General features: G+C 34.9%; 1 protein-coding gene across 1 annotated transcript in view; it reads right to left on the minus strand.

The window, feature by feature from the left end:
• Positions 1-2,289: 2,289 nt before the first annotated feature.
• Positions 2,290-16,537, minus strand: part of Ptr (patched domain-containing protein) — a 47,827-nt gene continuing 33,579 nt past the window's right edge. Inside the window, exons 3-9 of the mRNA XM_017908817.1 lie at positions 15,527-15,737; positions 14,503-14,685; positions 12,929-13,272; positions 7,276-7,476; positions 7,060-7,191; positions 4,639-4,952; positions 2,290-3,946 (exon numbers count right to left, since the gene is read on the minus strand). Coding sequence (XP_017764306.1) covers positions 2,480-3,946; positions 4,639-4,952; positions 7,060-7,191; positions 7,276-7,476; positions 12,929-13,272; positions 14,503-14,685; positions 15,527-15,737 — 2,852 coding nt within the window. The 3' untranslated portion in view covers positions 2,290-2,479. The remainder of the gene's footprint in view (positions 3,947-4,638; positions 4,953-7,059; positions 7,192-7,275; positions 7,477-12,928; positions 13,273-14,502; positions 14,686-15,526; positions 15,738-16,537) is intronic.

The following is a 16,537-nucleotide window of genomic DNA, read 5'->3' on the forward strand; positions in this document are numbered from 1 at the left end:
GACGGTGGAAAAATTCCGCTTGCTAGAAATGAAAATATGAACATCAATTTTAGGTACATTAATAAATCAGCTTGTTTCTTAAAAAGAAAATTGAATTTCGTGAAATTATGAAATATTACCTTAAATTTGAAAAAATGCACGGTACAATGTTACATGTTGGAGGTTATGAGAGTCTGAAGAGCGAATGCAGTCTGGAAAAATTTTCTGAGCTCATAAATGCCATTGTTGCTTCAGACAGCGATACACAATGCCTTGATAGCATTCTTCCATGCGTGCAGGAATTCCAAGGTAATCTCTGTTTCGATGGAACCCTTTGAAAATCGCCCTCTATCCAGAACGCGAAAGATGCAATATCCCAAAAGATGCAAGTCGACTTTAAGCTGGGTGTTTCATGCATGGCCGAACTCGTGAGAAGAAATAAAAGAGCTTCTAAGAACACGATTCTTCTTTTACCTTACAACTCTATTACCTTGCTATTTTATGTACACGTCTGCATCTCATACTTCTTCCTTTCTCATAAAAAACTCATGAAATTTAATATGGAGATATTTAGAAATGTCCTATTAGAAATGCGTGATACATTTATAATTACACTGAATAATTAAAGAAACCTGTCATATCATCGAAGTCTGTATAAAAATCTTGCATTACAGAAGAAACTTGTTGATACGGTAATACCGACTGTTGATAAATTATCTTAGCACAAGATTGTGTTTTAAACCATGAATAAAAGGAAATCGTTTTTAAAGGTTCTGTTCTATGTTAATATATATAATTTCATGCTAAATTTTTTTATTGTTGTTTATTTAACCAGAAATAAAAAGGTTTTAAGAAAATTTTTTATTCGTAGTACCTGCTAATTCTTGTTTTAATTGGTTAATTGTGTATCTCTTCCCCTTTAAATAGATATTTTCATAAATGTTTTTTTTCATTTACAAATAAAAGAAGGAAAACAAGATGAATATGGATCTGGGAAATAGTCAACAGGAAATCATTACCAGAATATATTTCGTTTACAAGAGTTTTTCAATGGCAACTGCCAGTCTGTGACAATGCATAATATTCGTTACACTCACTCACTCACCAACACACATACTTAGTGCTATACAGAAAAGATTGTGCTGAACATGCTGGATGCATCGTTTATTTCATCCACTTAAAAATTATAGGCATACATTTCTACGAATTTTATCGAAAATTCATTGAACTGTTTTCAAAACTATAATCAAAGGGATTAATTAAACCAAGTTCTTACATTCATAATACCCGCCTCTTTTGAACAAAGGATACTGTATAATTTTTCCAACGTGATCAATGATTAATTTTTAAAATAAAATCATCAGCTCAAGTAAGTCGATTAATTTCCAACACTAATGTTTTAAATTTCGCAAAATAGAAGAAAAAAACGATGTTTCCTTCGCACGTCTCCATTGAGAAATGCGTACAAACTGACCTCCAGTCATACCCTGCATCCATGTGTCACACATTTTAACGCAGGGGCGTGATAGAATTACAAAGAAGAGAAACGTCAGGGGAGGATTGGCCTTGGCTCATTCCTCGATCGAATACCCACTGAAATTTTCAATGATGCCATTCGATTTCATTTCTCCTTCACATGATTAAGGTTATAAATCTATTTCGCAGTTATTTTACAATTTAATCTTCCTTTTTCTTCAAGAACACATTTCATGGTAAGGCACGATTGATGATACTTTAAATTTTGTGCTTAAGAAAGAGGTTCTCCCTGCTGTTGTATTTTGGTTTTGATTTCCATTGAGCAGATTTATTCTTATACGCTAACCATGGATCGTGAAGAATCATTTTCATTATTTTCCACGATCTTTGACTGACTTATACGCGGTAACTGCTATTGTTTGCTGGTATAGCTAAAAACTACTAGCCTAACGCTTTCACAAAATTAGTAGAGGAAAAGTTCATTATCATGCATTCGGTTCAAGGTAAAAACATATCAAATTCACTGTTTGGTTACTTCAGCCTGAATTTTTAAAACTTTACAATTAATTTATTTTTTATTTTTCAAGTGTAATCACAGAAAAACAGATCTGAAGTGTTTTAAAAATACAGGCTGATATAATTCTTTAAAGGATCCTAACTTGTGATATAGTTTCTCTGACGGTCTTCTAGAACTCACACTTGAAACGCAAGTCTTATTGTATGTCACTTATGTTTTCTATTTCCATCAGAGGAAACTTCTTTTTTATTAAATATCCCTTCCAGAAAAGGAACCCAATAAATCACTCGTCTTTCAACCACTGATTTATATTTACAACCACAAGAAAATTGCCAATAGTCATAGGAGCCTGACTATCAGTTTCTAAGGCAAATTTCCTATTTTCAAAAATTGTATTTTCAATGATTACCCCAGACAAATAAAAGAGGGCCAGAAGTAGAGATATGCCCATTCTATGTAATCCATGCACAGGCTACACTCACAATTCTCCTTCATTGAAAGATATCCTTAAGGATAACGTGGTTCAGTCAGGTACCTGGATGATTGATGGAGATTATGGTATGATCTACTCCTCCTATGATCCCTATGCAGATGATTTGCAGCAGCCCTATAAACTGGATATGGTCCTAAGTAAGATACTGTCCTAGCTGCTCTTCGCTCTTGATCATTCTGGACCTCTTGGAGTGTCCCAGAAAAATCTGGTAGAGGTGCAGCTGGAGGCGAAGCAGTCTGGAACTGGGATGTCCCATAGAGAACACCTATAGATCTTCTCCAAACATCATGCTGCCTTTGGTGTTCTGGTTCCAGCTGTCCTTCCCTTCTTCTACTTTGTGATGAGCCACTTTCTGTAGAATTACTGTCTTCACTGGTACCCAAACCAGGATCTCTGTCTTCAAAGGCAGCTAGGCTGGTTGCAGGGCTACCTTGAAGACTCTTGACAGCTCCAGAAGGGTGATAGTATGTTAAAGTTGGATGTGGAATCACATAAGGCTGTGGCAGTTTGCAATTAAGATCCTTTTCTGAAACTTTTTTTTGTTGAGTTTTCTCTAAGTCTGTTTTGTTATCTTTGTCTGATGAAGGACTAAATAAAGAGAGTAGAACAGGAAGTAGGAACATGCCATGCATTGCTCCTATAAATATCACCAGGAACACCATTTTGAAGAATACCATAAAGATGTATGTTCCTGCAAGTACCAAGGCTATCAATCCTAGAATTGTTGAAGTGGCTCCCTGGACTATTGGGAGACCAAGACTGTATAAACTTTCTTTAACTTTATCCTCTGATGTCTTCTGTTTGGAGCTCATATAGGCATAGCAAATATGAGCAGTGAAATCAACACTGAAACCTATACACATGATAAGATTAATCATGGATATACTATCGAGATTTACATCCCACAATGCCATGTAACCAGCCACTCCCAATTCGATGGAAATAATGCAAAAGGCTACCCACAAACAGCACATTACATTAGGAATAAAAATGAAGCTGATCAACATCATGATCAGAGCGCCAAAGATCATACATTGGATACTGGTGGGTTTAACCAGTTCAAACTGGTCAAAGAACACAAAGTACGGATGAAAGACACTGGCATTCAATGGAGACTGGTCGCAAATCCGTCGAAGTTCCTTCACCATATCCTTTTCCTGGTTAGTTCCACTCACGTTCACTGCTTGGATAAGAAACCTACTGGCTATAATATGTTCTTCAGTCTGATCGAATTTTACGTCCAAGGAATAGCTGCTTCTAGGAGATAAGGTTTCTTTTAACTCCTTAATAAAGTTTTTCTCATCCTTAATGTCTACGTCACTTTCACTACTATTGACATAGCTCAGAAAATTTCTAAGCCAACTTTCCGTGTAGATAGGGGCGCTACTGATGTACTTGCTGGCTTCCAAGGATCTGGTTAGATTCTCCATTTGTTCTTGGATCACTGGATCATTATAATTATATTTTCCGCTTACTACTACCTAAAACAAGATGAGAAAATTCTTTCTAAATGCTTGGATCTACTCAGAACAGGTAATTAATAAATAGCTAATTCTAACTGATTATTTCATTTCCGCCTAAATATATTTCTTAGACTTTTGTCGAATAAATCTTCTTCACCCTATTTTCATTTGTTTTTCATTTCCATTTTAATTGTATTTAATAACATAAAAGAATTTAACGTGCAGAATAGACATTGAATTATAAAGAGAAGTTTCTGTGAACTTGAAAGCCCTCTTACAGTTCAGGTAGCAATCAATTGTCTTCCAGCCACACCTCTTTCGCCAGAAGCTACCAATTACGAATTTCTGGAGCGGAGAATGAGATACTCTTAACGGTACTCGAACGTCCAAGCGAACGTCCTCTGAGCTGAACCAAAAAAATCGCGAGAGCACTATCTGACGCAATGCCAGTCACTTTTCTTTGATTCCACTACGCTAAGAGAAAGTTACCCACGTGACATAATTGCGAGTGGCGAATTACTCGGAGGTTGACGAATCTTCTGAAGTTGATCTTGGTTCCTGGACGTGGATAAGAGGACTTTCTCATTCTCATTTTTGCAGATCTCCTGACGATTAAAATCTTAAGGACTTTTACACTATAATTTTATTTATAATTTTCACCTATGCATCTTTTACTAAAAATTCATTTCCTAAGGTGGAAATGATCGTACCTGTATTCTATAGGGGAATTCCCGGAAGTAGTAGTCTTGACGGTCATAGAAAGCAATCGAGTAAGAATCATTCTTGGAGAGCTTGCGACGGTCCAAACCCTCCTGAAGAGTCGTTAGCCCGTAAAGAGCACCAGCTAGATAACAGGCAAATATCAGGATGATGATAACCTTGACGGGTCTGCAATTCAACGCAGCAGCAAGGTAATCCCTGAACCAACTCATGCAGCCATGTTCCGGGTTATCGGTAGGGTTATACGGATCATCCGGATCGACTCCTCCGGTGCATAATGCTCTATAAAACCATGATCTGTTCACTGGAAAAGAAAATAACATTTGTTTGCTGTTAATTAACCATTTTGTCAGTTTGCAGAGTACGTATACAACAACCGCCGTTTCCACGGGGAATGCATTGTCTTTGACTTTGAAACTTGAAACTATTGTGGGAAAAAGCGTGATGAAGTCATTGTCTAGTGGGAACAAAGGCATCAGGGAATGTCGGTACAATGTCACGCACCAAATGACAATGTTAATTACATTACTATGCCAAGCACGTGCTCCTGATGAGGACAATCGATTTCCAAGATACGCTGACCATGTCGCCACCTTTATTGATTACCAATCGCTAATTCTTTTTAATCCAGGCACAGTAGCAAGTTTTCGTGATAAATTCCAATGACCACGAATCTTCGAAACCGACCAACGCGCATGAGAATAAAAACTCTGAGTCATGTTTCCCGTATAAAACATCTCGGTACCAAAATTGCAAAGGACGACGTTGAAACGGTACTTTCACCAAAGTTACATGACGACGATATGTAATCATGGAAGGAAGCAGATACTGACTCTGCAGCTGTTTTTCGGCAGCTGAAAGCAGGAAGGGATTATGTAAAAATAATCGCGATGACATTGTTCATAACTGTTGACACTGTCCTAAGAGAAAGTAGCATGGTTACGTAATGGTACAGTGATCTAACGAATTAGCGATGCTCAAACGTAACCTAGCACGCTTTTCTGACGTAAGCGGCAGCTCCCATAACAGATCTAGAATCTTCGCTTTTGATCAAGTGATCAGGAAGGTGTTAAAGGCTTGTATGGTAGAAATAACCTAGCTTAGACAGCACATTGATCAATTTCAGCCAGGACTATGCACCAATTATGACCACACACTACCGTTAAAGTGATTTATTTGTTTGTAATCAGTCTAGGGAATTATAAGGGACTTCCTAGTGCAACAGGACATCAAACTACGATTTATAAATCATTTTAGAGACCCAACAACGTTTAGGCTAAGTCTTCCGGCTTTCTCGATCAAAATGGCCAGTGATTTGTATTAACTTTCCTCTTCTAGTAGACATTTATCAGTTTCTAACAGCAAAACAATAACTGTTGGGGAATTTTCTAGAACATCTGTTTTAACGTAGGTTTTGATATAACTTCCGTTTGAAGAATGGGAATAACGGTAACAAAGAACTGTAGTAATGATCCCAAGGCCTTGAGGTCCAGCTGCTTAACATAGAAAGTTCTGTGGTAAGCGAGAAATAAATGAAAGTACAAACAAAACTGGCAAATGATACGTTCGGCGTGGTTCAGCCCGTGAAAGTATTCCGGGTGTCTTCTTTGGGCATTTAATGGGTCCTGTTACTTCCAACACGTACGTATATGTACATTCACACGTGAACAGGATGGTTACATCGAATGTAGTAACCGAAATGAGTCGTATGGTCGACAAACTTTTACTTTTACCGTTCACGCGGATTCTTGAACAGTTATGTAACAAAGAAACGCGTCTGCATCCACTTCCACCTTCATTTCTTTCTCTTTTAGCAGCACAGCCTCTTCATGTTACTTAAACGTGAGACCTGTCGAACTCGCTTTGGAACCACCTAATACGTACATTTTAATTCTAAATTAGAAAAGCTTGGATTGGGGATGAAAAGTGATCAATTGATCATTCGTGTAATAATTTACAAACTAATAAATAGCATTATAATTAGTAGTGTTGAAAATATGTTGGGTGTAAGATATTCTGTGAACTAAATCTGTCGTTGCCAGAAAATTTTTAAACAACTCGGTACAAGTTCTATCGCCAAAATACCATCAAATTTGATGTATGACTTGATTATATTTATCAAGATGAATTATCAAATTAAGTTCAATTAAGTTGTCAGGAAAAATATATCAAGGTCTGTGCCAATTCTTGAGATAGCAGGCTACAGCACCAAGACTTCATCTGTTTTTGGTATAACTTTTGATCACCTTTTGATCAATGTACAATGTTGAATATGGTTCCCTTGCCAAAATTAGGTGCTGAATTGGTGTGATATTATAAACTGTTCCCTAACTATAGCCATCAGAGGTAACGGAATTAAGATTACTTTAGAAAAATTTGAGATGACTGAAAAAGAGAGAATGAATACTCACTAGACTTAGACAGGGGTTGCACTTTGCAGCATACTATGCTATGGAGATTCTTTTGCTCACAGTAACCGCTAATGGCCACGCAGCCAGTGAAGAAGGTCAGATGAAAGACAAAGGTGAAGACTACGGCGAATCCTGTGGCAAAAAGAGAGTAAACAGATCATTTAACCGATCTCCCGGTTTAGCTGCTGACCTTAAACCGAACTATCAAGTACATACCGGAGTAGATGCAAAAAATTTGGACCGAGGGAAATGGCGAGAGAATCCCAATGAAAAACGATATCATGTCGGTCAGGGAGGTAATGGTAATCGAGACAGCGGCCTCGCTAAGTGTGGCAGCCATTCTTTCAGGCACCGGTTTCATTATACTGGTTCGTCTCCAGGCAGCCAGCATCACGAACGTGTCATCTATTCCAATACCTGTAAACAAATTAATCATTGAACCAATTGACAGAATTACATTACTTCGTCACGAATTAGCACAATCGAGACTGGAGAAATGAAACGTGACCCCAGTGAATCACATCGGCGAACACCCCTTAGGTCGGTATAAAAATGACCGCAGCGCCATTATCGCGATAACGAGGCGGCAGTTAATGCGTCGAGTGAATCAGAATGGCCAGTTTATTCGTGATTCAGCCCGTCTACATTTGGAGGGCGATTTATAACAGCTAATAAACGCATTTATTCAATTTCAAGCACGGACGACCGATTTCCATACTCTTCCCCGCCTTGCCATCCGTGCAGCCCAACTTTTTCATCCGATAACCTAAAACTTTGAATTTCATGTAACACTCAAACTACCGGCCTGCAACGTTAACTATACTATAGAGGAACGTTGATAATCGAGATAGTTTGGCGAAGATGATATAGTTACTATCCGAACGAAAGTTACCATTAACCCTTTGCAGATAAGAGGTATGTTTATGCCGAATTTATCCGACACGAAACAATGGCAATTTTCTTGTTTACTGTCGAATATGCTTATCAAGAAGAAAGGAAAATTCGCTTTTGTATTCCAAATATAATTCAAGTAAAATACGAAACAAGTTTGTAATTATAATATATTTTGGTGAAAAATATTCGGAAAAAATATTATATTCAGAGCACGAAAAGGTAAGGAAGTTTTGGGTGCCTGTTTGGTTCCTTGAACAAAATTTTTCGTTCGCAAAAAAATTACTCCATGTAGAACTCACTGTGCTTTTTATAGATATAAACAAACTTGTATTAAAATCAGTATTTTCCGAATAGGTGAATTTTCTTGTAAACATGGAATGCAAATACCTTTCTTACCTACCGTGGTAACTCGGAGGAAATAATAAACAAACAGAAATTTTTTTAAATAAAACGTCGAGAACAATGGTGAAAATAATGAAATTATTTTTTTGCCATGATGTGCGCGATATTTGATGTAATAAATAAAAGTATTATGCCACAAAGGGTTAATTTCAAAGGAATCTGTATGTTTTCAGTAAGTGCTAATCATTTTGACTCATATGGTAACTGTGGTATTAATACCTTTCAGGCAATAATAAATGTATATTTTAGCAGGAAGTATAATAATTGTATAACGAAGCCGCATTTCTAACGAGTTCGTTCGAAGATTGTGTACACTAGAGAAACCAACTGAACAATGCAATGGTTATTGACGAAATCATTGCAACATTGTATTTACCAGCCCTCTTCGTTATGATCGAGTGGGCACAGATTAGGGAACAGGTTAGAATCTACTAGCACCGGGTGATTTGCGTGAAAAGCGGAAGTCCTCGCACTTTTCCCTTCCGTCGTTGCGCTCGCATGCATTCGCCACCAAGCAACTCGATTACCGACGATCATTGCACACATTCGACCGGATCGTTTTGAAATCCTCATTTTTTCTTTTCGCCAACTGATCATTTTAAACAGATACCAAAAATGACAATTATTCAAAATTTGTTCGAGAAAAATCATTGATGGAATGTTGATTTTTATTCATATTTTCATATACGACGCAATCATTAAATTGGAAAAGAAAATTTTTCAAAAATACAATGATAAAAAAATTTAATTTTTTTCCATTGCAAATAATGAGAATTGTTTTTGATTGCGAATAGTAATTATAGATAGTGAAGATTATTATGAGCGACCATTATTATGATTAAGATTTTCTTTCGATTATGAGCAAAATCATTTAAAGAAAAATATAATTGTTATTCTATAACCTTTCCTTATTTTTGTTATAACAACCCCTGATTAGAAAGGAGGATATGTTCTTAAGGGGCTCAAAAAATTAATTTTCTATTATTGGTTTATTTAAATGTACATATATAATTTGAAGAATGTTCTGTAAAAATTTCATGGGCTATAGTTTAAAAAAATAGAAAGTTTCTATATGAAAATTTAAAAATAATATACATTCATACATGGAAGTATTGAAACATTTACATATGTTGTCTTTAAAAAGTGCTATATGCGTGTTAAATTAAAATATTTGATACAAAACTGATGTATACAGCAAGAAAGGATTTTAAAGATTATATCAGAATAATTGGAAAATAATTCAACGATATTTATGATACATTTATTACAAGCATGTACCATTGATGAATCACAAGAATATTGCATAAATAACGTATAATATTAATCAAAAACAGTATTAATTAAGAAGTCTTTTGTTGCTTATGACAACCTTAAGACGATTTTCCATGTAACTCACTAGCGCCACCACGGTTCGCATCTGCAATAAATGTATTATATGTATCGTGCATATCGCTGAATTATTTTCTAATTTCACTGATATAATTTTAAAAAAAACTAAGAATCATTTTCTAATTTATTTCGAGTTATCCATAGACTGTACTTACAGATGAAAAAGAAGTTTAGTGTACACTAATACGTGCAGTATTAGATAGGGTACAAAGACAACTTTGTACTGTACGGTACAAAGACAATCAGCACTGCACGACAAACATGTAGTAACAAATTAAATTAATATACACGAAAAATTGCAAAATTAGAGTGCTTTATCATTTTTAATAGATTAGGGATGCTAGAAGAAAAGAAAAATAAAATCATTTACTTTCCGAAGAAATAAAATGAGCTCTGAAGATGTACTTTCAGCACACTTATAAACGTGCTTCCATAACTCTTCATAAAATCGAGAAACAGTGGAGAAACAAAAAGGCGCCGTATATGACACGTGCCAACTATTTTTTATTTTCAGGTTTTATGTCATTTGCAATTAATATAACATGTGCGTTCACTCTCCCAACCAAACCGGAAGTCTTCCACATGTCGACTATATTAATTTATTTTTGACAGTATCTAATGCGACAAGCGAAAACTAGCTCTGATCGTTACTGTAAACTGGTCGGTACTGTAAACTTTCCCCTATATCTTCTTTTTTTCTTGGGTTATAACGGTTTGAAGTTGTCTATGAAAAACTTATAATGTGTATCTATCAAATTCTCAAATATTAGTAGGTAAAGATAATTACGAAGACCATTTTGATTTAAAACATTTTAAACTACTTGATTAAAGTTAAAAATATAATGCAAATTATAATATGTAGAATGCAATAACGAAGCATTATATGTCTTTTCTAGCTGTTATCATATATTATATTATTTGTCAGGCAATAATCATAGAGTATTTTTAAAAAACTTCATGGAGTATTTTTGGAAAGAGGGATTTGAACAAAATTTCCTCGAAAAAGAGGAGTTTGGAAAAAATTTTCGTCAAAAGAAAGGGGTTGCGAAAAGTTTTCTTCGGAAGAAAGGGAGCGCAGGAAATTATTTTTGAAAAAAAGAGGATCGCGAAAATTTCTCCACGAAAGAAGAAAATCGCGAAAAATTATCTTCGGAAGAAGGAGGTCGTGAAGAAGTTTCTTCGAAAGGAGAAAGAAGCGAAAAATTATCTTCAAAAGAAGGAAGTCGCGAAAAATTTTCTTCAGAAGAAAAAGATCAGGAGTGAAAAAATTTTAAAAACTAACATAGAGTATGCTATCACTCTCTCATTTCCCACACTGTATGTCTCCCCTTAAGCTGATGCATCATGAGTTAAGACTGGACTGCATAATACCCCCAAGGGATCATGCAGCTCACATCAATTTGTGGTTTCATTCGCATCTATCATTCTCGGAATTCATATAAAACACTTTTCATTAATCATTCATTTCGTATAGCGCCATCAACGTCGCTGTTTTTCTAACGATCTAGGAAATGTAAATTGAAACCATAATAAGTTATGTTTCTTCTGACTTCATTAAAAATGGAACTTGCACCGACACCTTGCTTCTGAGCGTAATTTTCTTCATATTACATGAACCAGTCGCAGAATTTATTTGACCTACATCGAACACGTTGGATCGTGAAAGAAAGTACAGATGCGTTGAACATCGGTGAAAAGCAGTATATCAGTCTCTTGTTAGAATCTTAGAAACGCAACTGTCGTAGAATTTACGTCGAAAGAATACTAATTTAGTTCTATATCCGACTCTTTCTCGAGTTCTCACAAAGGAAGTGAGATGAACAATTAGTTTCAGAAAAATAATTATTAACATACAGTATTCAATCTTTAAATCAATAAATTAAATGAAATAAGTGCCATTTACTTGAGAAATTTCATATCAGTTAGAAAATGACGTTAAAAGCCGTCTTAAATGGCTTGGAAAAAGAAAGAAGAAATATACAGGGTGTCCCAGAAAAATGTATACACACTTTGTGTGATTATAAAAACAGTATATATTTTACTGTTTGATTAAACCATCTTTGCACGTCCAGTATGTTTTTATACTTATGGTAACATTTTAAAATATATTTACGGTTTTCAAAGTCTAGTCTAAAATCAACCATTATTCTAAATGGGTTGTACCTAGAAAAGAAAAAATAAATTAGAAAGAATAAGGTATTAAAGTGTATATACGTTTTTTGGAGATACCCTGTATATATATTATAACATTATAATAGAAATATATATTATTAGTATCGTTATTGTATCATGATAAATATAGGTACATATAATGGGTATACATACAACACGATTTTTTAATTGACTAAAAATTCCAAAATTGGATTTTGTGATATATATTATAATAGGGATGTATATATATCACAAAATTTTATAAGTGTGCCATTCCCAAATGCAATTCGAACTTCAGATGGGATAGATAAGGAAGAATAATTATCATTTATCAAGAGAAAAGAAAATTCTTTTCTTTCATTCAAAACAAAATATGAAGATTGAAAAAGGATTGCAGAAAAATTTTTGGTGTATTCATCTTTTTAGACACTTGTGACTGATTTTAACGTCATTTTTTAGTCAATATATCAAATTTTCGGAGGAAAATGATACTTATTTCAATTATTCCAGTGATTATTTTACTAAAATTATTTGGTCATTAAATTAGTCAATGATACTTATGTAAGCCTGGATTTTTTAAGTCGTGGATAGTTCTGGATGTCGATCAGGGGTTACGCAATAGAATTATAATTAAATTCTAAAATATTCATAAGCACAGACAATTACGAAAACCATCAAAAACATTTGGAATAAAAATAATTAGGAAATAAAAAATAAATTTACACACTAATCAGGAAGGTACACTTGTTTATCCTCCTACCTTTCATTTTTATTTTTATTCTTATTTTGTAATTATTTTCTATCTTTCATTTTGTTTCTAAACTTATTTTTAACGAATAAATAGCCCTAATAAGTAGTAATAAATTATAAGTTTATATAACAAACGATTGGTTAAAATATTTCTTTTACTACCTTTCATTTGTACCCAGAATCGTAAAAAATGTTCACCGTGAAAACAGTGGTGAATAAAAAGGTTTACAAACCCTGATCTTGGTTATCTGAAAACACAATATAATGTTTCGTGTTAACTCACCAATCATAAGGAACGGTGCGGCTAAATTGAGTCCAATGAAATCGACCCCCAGGTATATGCAGAGACCAAATGCTGCCACGGTAGCCATTGCTGCAGAGACGTTTCCAAGAAGCCCCAACCATGGTTTGCTACGTACCCAATCAGTCATCATACAAGTGACCACGGAGAACAAAGCCATAAGGATAAACGTGCTCGAAAAATAAGGCACTATGGTTTTAGTGTTCTCCTCTAGTTCTAGTTCCAATGTCCTGGAAGCGAACCTGGCAGTAGCAATGTGTTTAAAGATATTATCCTCTTCCACTTTCCTCAGTGTCTCTAGAAATGCTTCTTCCCAGGCTGCACCACTGTTCCGAAGATACGAAAGATACATAATGAAGATTTTTAGCATGTTCGGTGTCAGAGATAGTACTAAGGGGATTTACCGGCAGAAAAATTGTATTCAGTGGTACCAACTGTGAAATATCTCATAGTGTCTTTTGATTTTTAAATGACTAAACTCTAACCTAAATACTAGGACTAATATTCTAATTATATAGGTCAAAATAAATAAATTAATAAAAACAGATTTTTGAATCTAACAAATATATGTTCTTAATTTTGACAGCATTGAACGTGTTAATACTTTGCGACCTAAGTTGTATTCAACACCTCATCACAACCTGTTCATAATAAAAAAAATCCATTATACTTAGAAAGACTACACAAAATTTGTTTCTATTTTCATAGATAGTATAGCATAGTATAGTTTCTATACTATTTATATATAGCATAGTTTCTATTTTCATTATTTTAATGAATAACGTGCCAATACTTTTGTCAAATTACATTTAAACAAAAAGGGTCATGTGAATTTCTGGTTAGAGAAACGAGAAATGAACTTGGGAATATGGTACGCAAAGGAACGAGATATGGAAAAAGAAGAAAAAACAAAAAGAGGGGGTTGGGAGTAGAAAAGGTAACTGAAAGGAAGAGATAAAGATAAGAAGAAGAAGGTGAAACTATAGGACAAAATGGAGAATAGAAGAGAAACATAAAGAATAAGAATTGGAGGTTAAGAAAGAAGTTGAAAATTAGGTACGAGCAGAGGGTCCAAACTAGTCTCCTATAACTTCTGAATCAACATTTGGAATGCCACAAAGGGTTATGTTTCGTGTTAACAAATTTAAAAGAAACGAATAAAACGGAATGTCGAATCTAAATTCGATACAGGACCGTAAGAGGTTAAGTTCTCTAACAAACAATTTATACTACATGTAACGTATCTATGCTGATACATTTTTGTAAAATTAGGTTAGAATACGAAGGGTAACGTTCCGTGCTTAAAGGTTAGAAAGAATTAAATAAAACGGAATATCCAATCCAAGTAAATAATGCAGGACTGTAAAAGGTTAAGTTCTCTAACAAATAATTTACTATACTATAAGTAATGTATCTATGTTGACGTATTTTCGTGAAATTAGGTTAGAATACAAAGGGTATCGTTTCGTGCTAAAAGATTAAGAATCGAATGAAACGGAATGTCGAATCCCATTCACAAGATCGCAAGGGTGTAAAACCTATGACAATCGACTTACATTTCATCCTGGCGAGTATTGTCAGCTCTAAGGAAATAGGCCAGCTGCATAGAGGGTACAGATTCAACCACCCGTTCCTTGACCACACTACCTCCAAAATAGACTGGCAACAGGTGAATATGCCAGGTTTCTGGGTTTAGCGTCACGGGGAACGTCAAGTTGAGCTCCCTTTTCTCCACATCACTGCAAAGTGCTACCGACTACTTAGATCCCAAAATGCGTGGACCAAGTGAGGTCTTGGAGGTACACTTATAAAAGACAATGCTAGAAATTGGCCAATTTTTAACCAGACATGCCATTGTCCTTTCTATAGCGTTCTCTACAGAGTATTTAAAAAGTAGAGCCTAGAAGATGTCTAATCAGTGCAGATCCGGAAACCAATCTCTTCAGCGTAAAATCGGCTTTGTTGATTATATATATTCAGTATCATGACTGAATTTCTTCGTAAAACCCCGAATGTAAATAGAGAAATTAATTTAGAAATATGTTAATTCAAGATTGTCGAAAAAATTACTAATATGGATAAAAATACTAGTTCATAGGCGTAAATGTAATATAAATTTTCTTCGTTACAACAAACATACAATAAATAATCGGTATACTTATAAATATACCGCCTATAAGCTTTTTAAGTCTTGGACCCTATTTTTTAAACCCCCAGTATTTTAAATTTGCTTGGAATTTCAAACATTGACCTGAGAATTCTATTATTTGTTATTAAAGGGTGTCCCAAAATCACGCAAAATTTGAATTTTGCGCCATTTATGTGATAAGGTGTTGTCAACAAAAAGAAAACAGCATGACAGCTGACAGTTCAAGGTCATTAACAATGGAACGCTACACGAAAGGACAATGGGTTTTCATTGTTAAACAATATTTACAATTTTTAAATAAAAACGTGTGTTTCTTATCAAAATTATTTTTTGCGTGAATTTTGGAACACCCGATTCATATTCATTATCTAGTATAATCAAATGTAATCCATGACGATGATCCTACAATTATAAAACATGGCAATACTTACTCTATAACATGGTATAGGTCCAAAATGTCGTTACTGAAGCAAGTGTCCAACCATTTGGCACAGATCTGATTGTACGTGAACTGCGTTCCTTCGTACACTGCTTTAGTGTTCCTGATGGCCTTGTCCAGCTCCATGAGTTCTCTGAACACCGCTTCTCTCAACAGATTATCGTTTCCATCCTTCGATGTGATGATCACGTGACCAAACCGTCCTAGGCAAATCAACAATAACCATAGAAACGTGTTCGAAAGCAATACAAATCGCGAGCAATTCGAGAGGTTGGGAATGGAGAAAAGTAAAATGCAAAGGAAACCACGTCGACTGTCCCACTAGTCAGGGGTCATTACAATTAATAGTGGCTCAATGGAACGTGAAAGTTCTCATGGTAATAACAAACTATACTATACACGATTAATCCATGCAGCACGAAATTACACATAATACAAACAAGGAAACGCTATCGAGGAAGTTGATGCACTTTCTCCTTGAACTTTGACGTCGCCATTACTCTTCTCACAGAGTCACGCTAATAATGTGTCATTTTTTTCTTACGTCATATATTCCATCGAAACTTAACCATTCTTCGCATGGAAATCTAGTTTTTCCTATTACGATAATGCTCCATTAAATTCTACCAGGTTAGGTTATGTTAGATTAGGTTAGGTTAAGTTAGGTTAGATTCCTTTTTAATTTTTAACCTTCTCCCTAGGTTAAATTCCACCAAAATTTCCTAGGTTAATTTTACATTGGAATACTCCCACTGTTTTCCCATCACTCATTGTCAGTACCTCAGCGAAACCTGATATGCAGCTAACAAGGAGAGAGACACCATTGAAATTTATTGAAATAAACGTGTGTAAAATGTGTAATAAAGAATGTATATATATGTGTGATCTTCATTTTACCCTTCTGAGAATAGTACTGGAATTCTTTATATATTCTTTTTATATATTACAATAGCTAGGATTCTTCTGATTAAAAGGAGTCCAAACATCACATAACTCAGACTAT

Source organism: Eufriesea mexicana, unplaced genomic scaffold (assembly GCF_001483705.2).
Source record: "Eufriesea mexicana isolate 0111107269 unplaced genomic scaffold, ASM148370v2 scaffold13223, whole genome shotgun sequence".
In the NCBI taxonomy this organism is placed as follows: domain Eukaryota; kingdom Metazoa; phylum Arthropoda; class Insecta; order Hymenoptera; family Apidae; genus Eufriesea; species Eufriesea mexicana.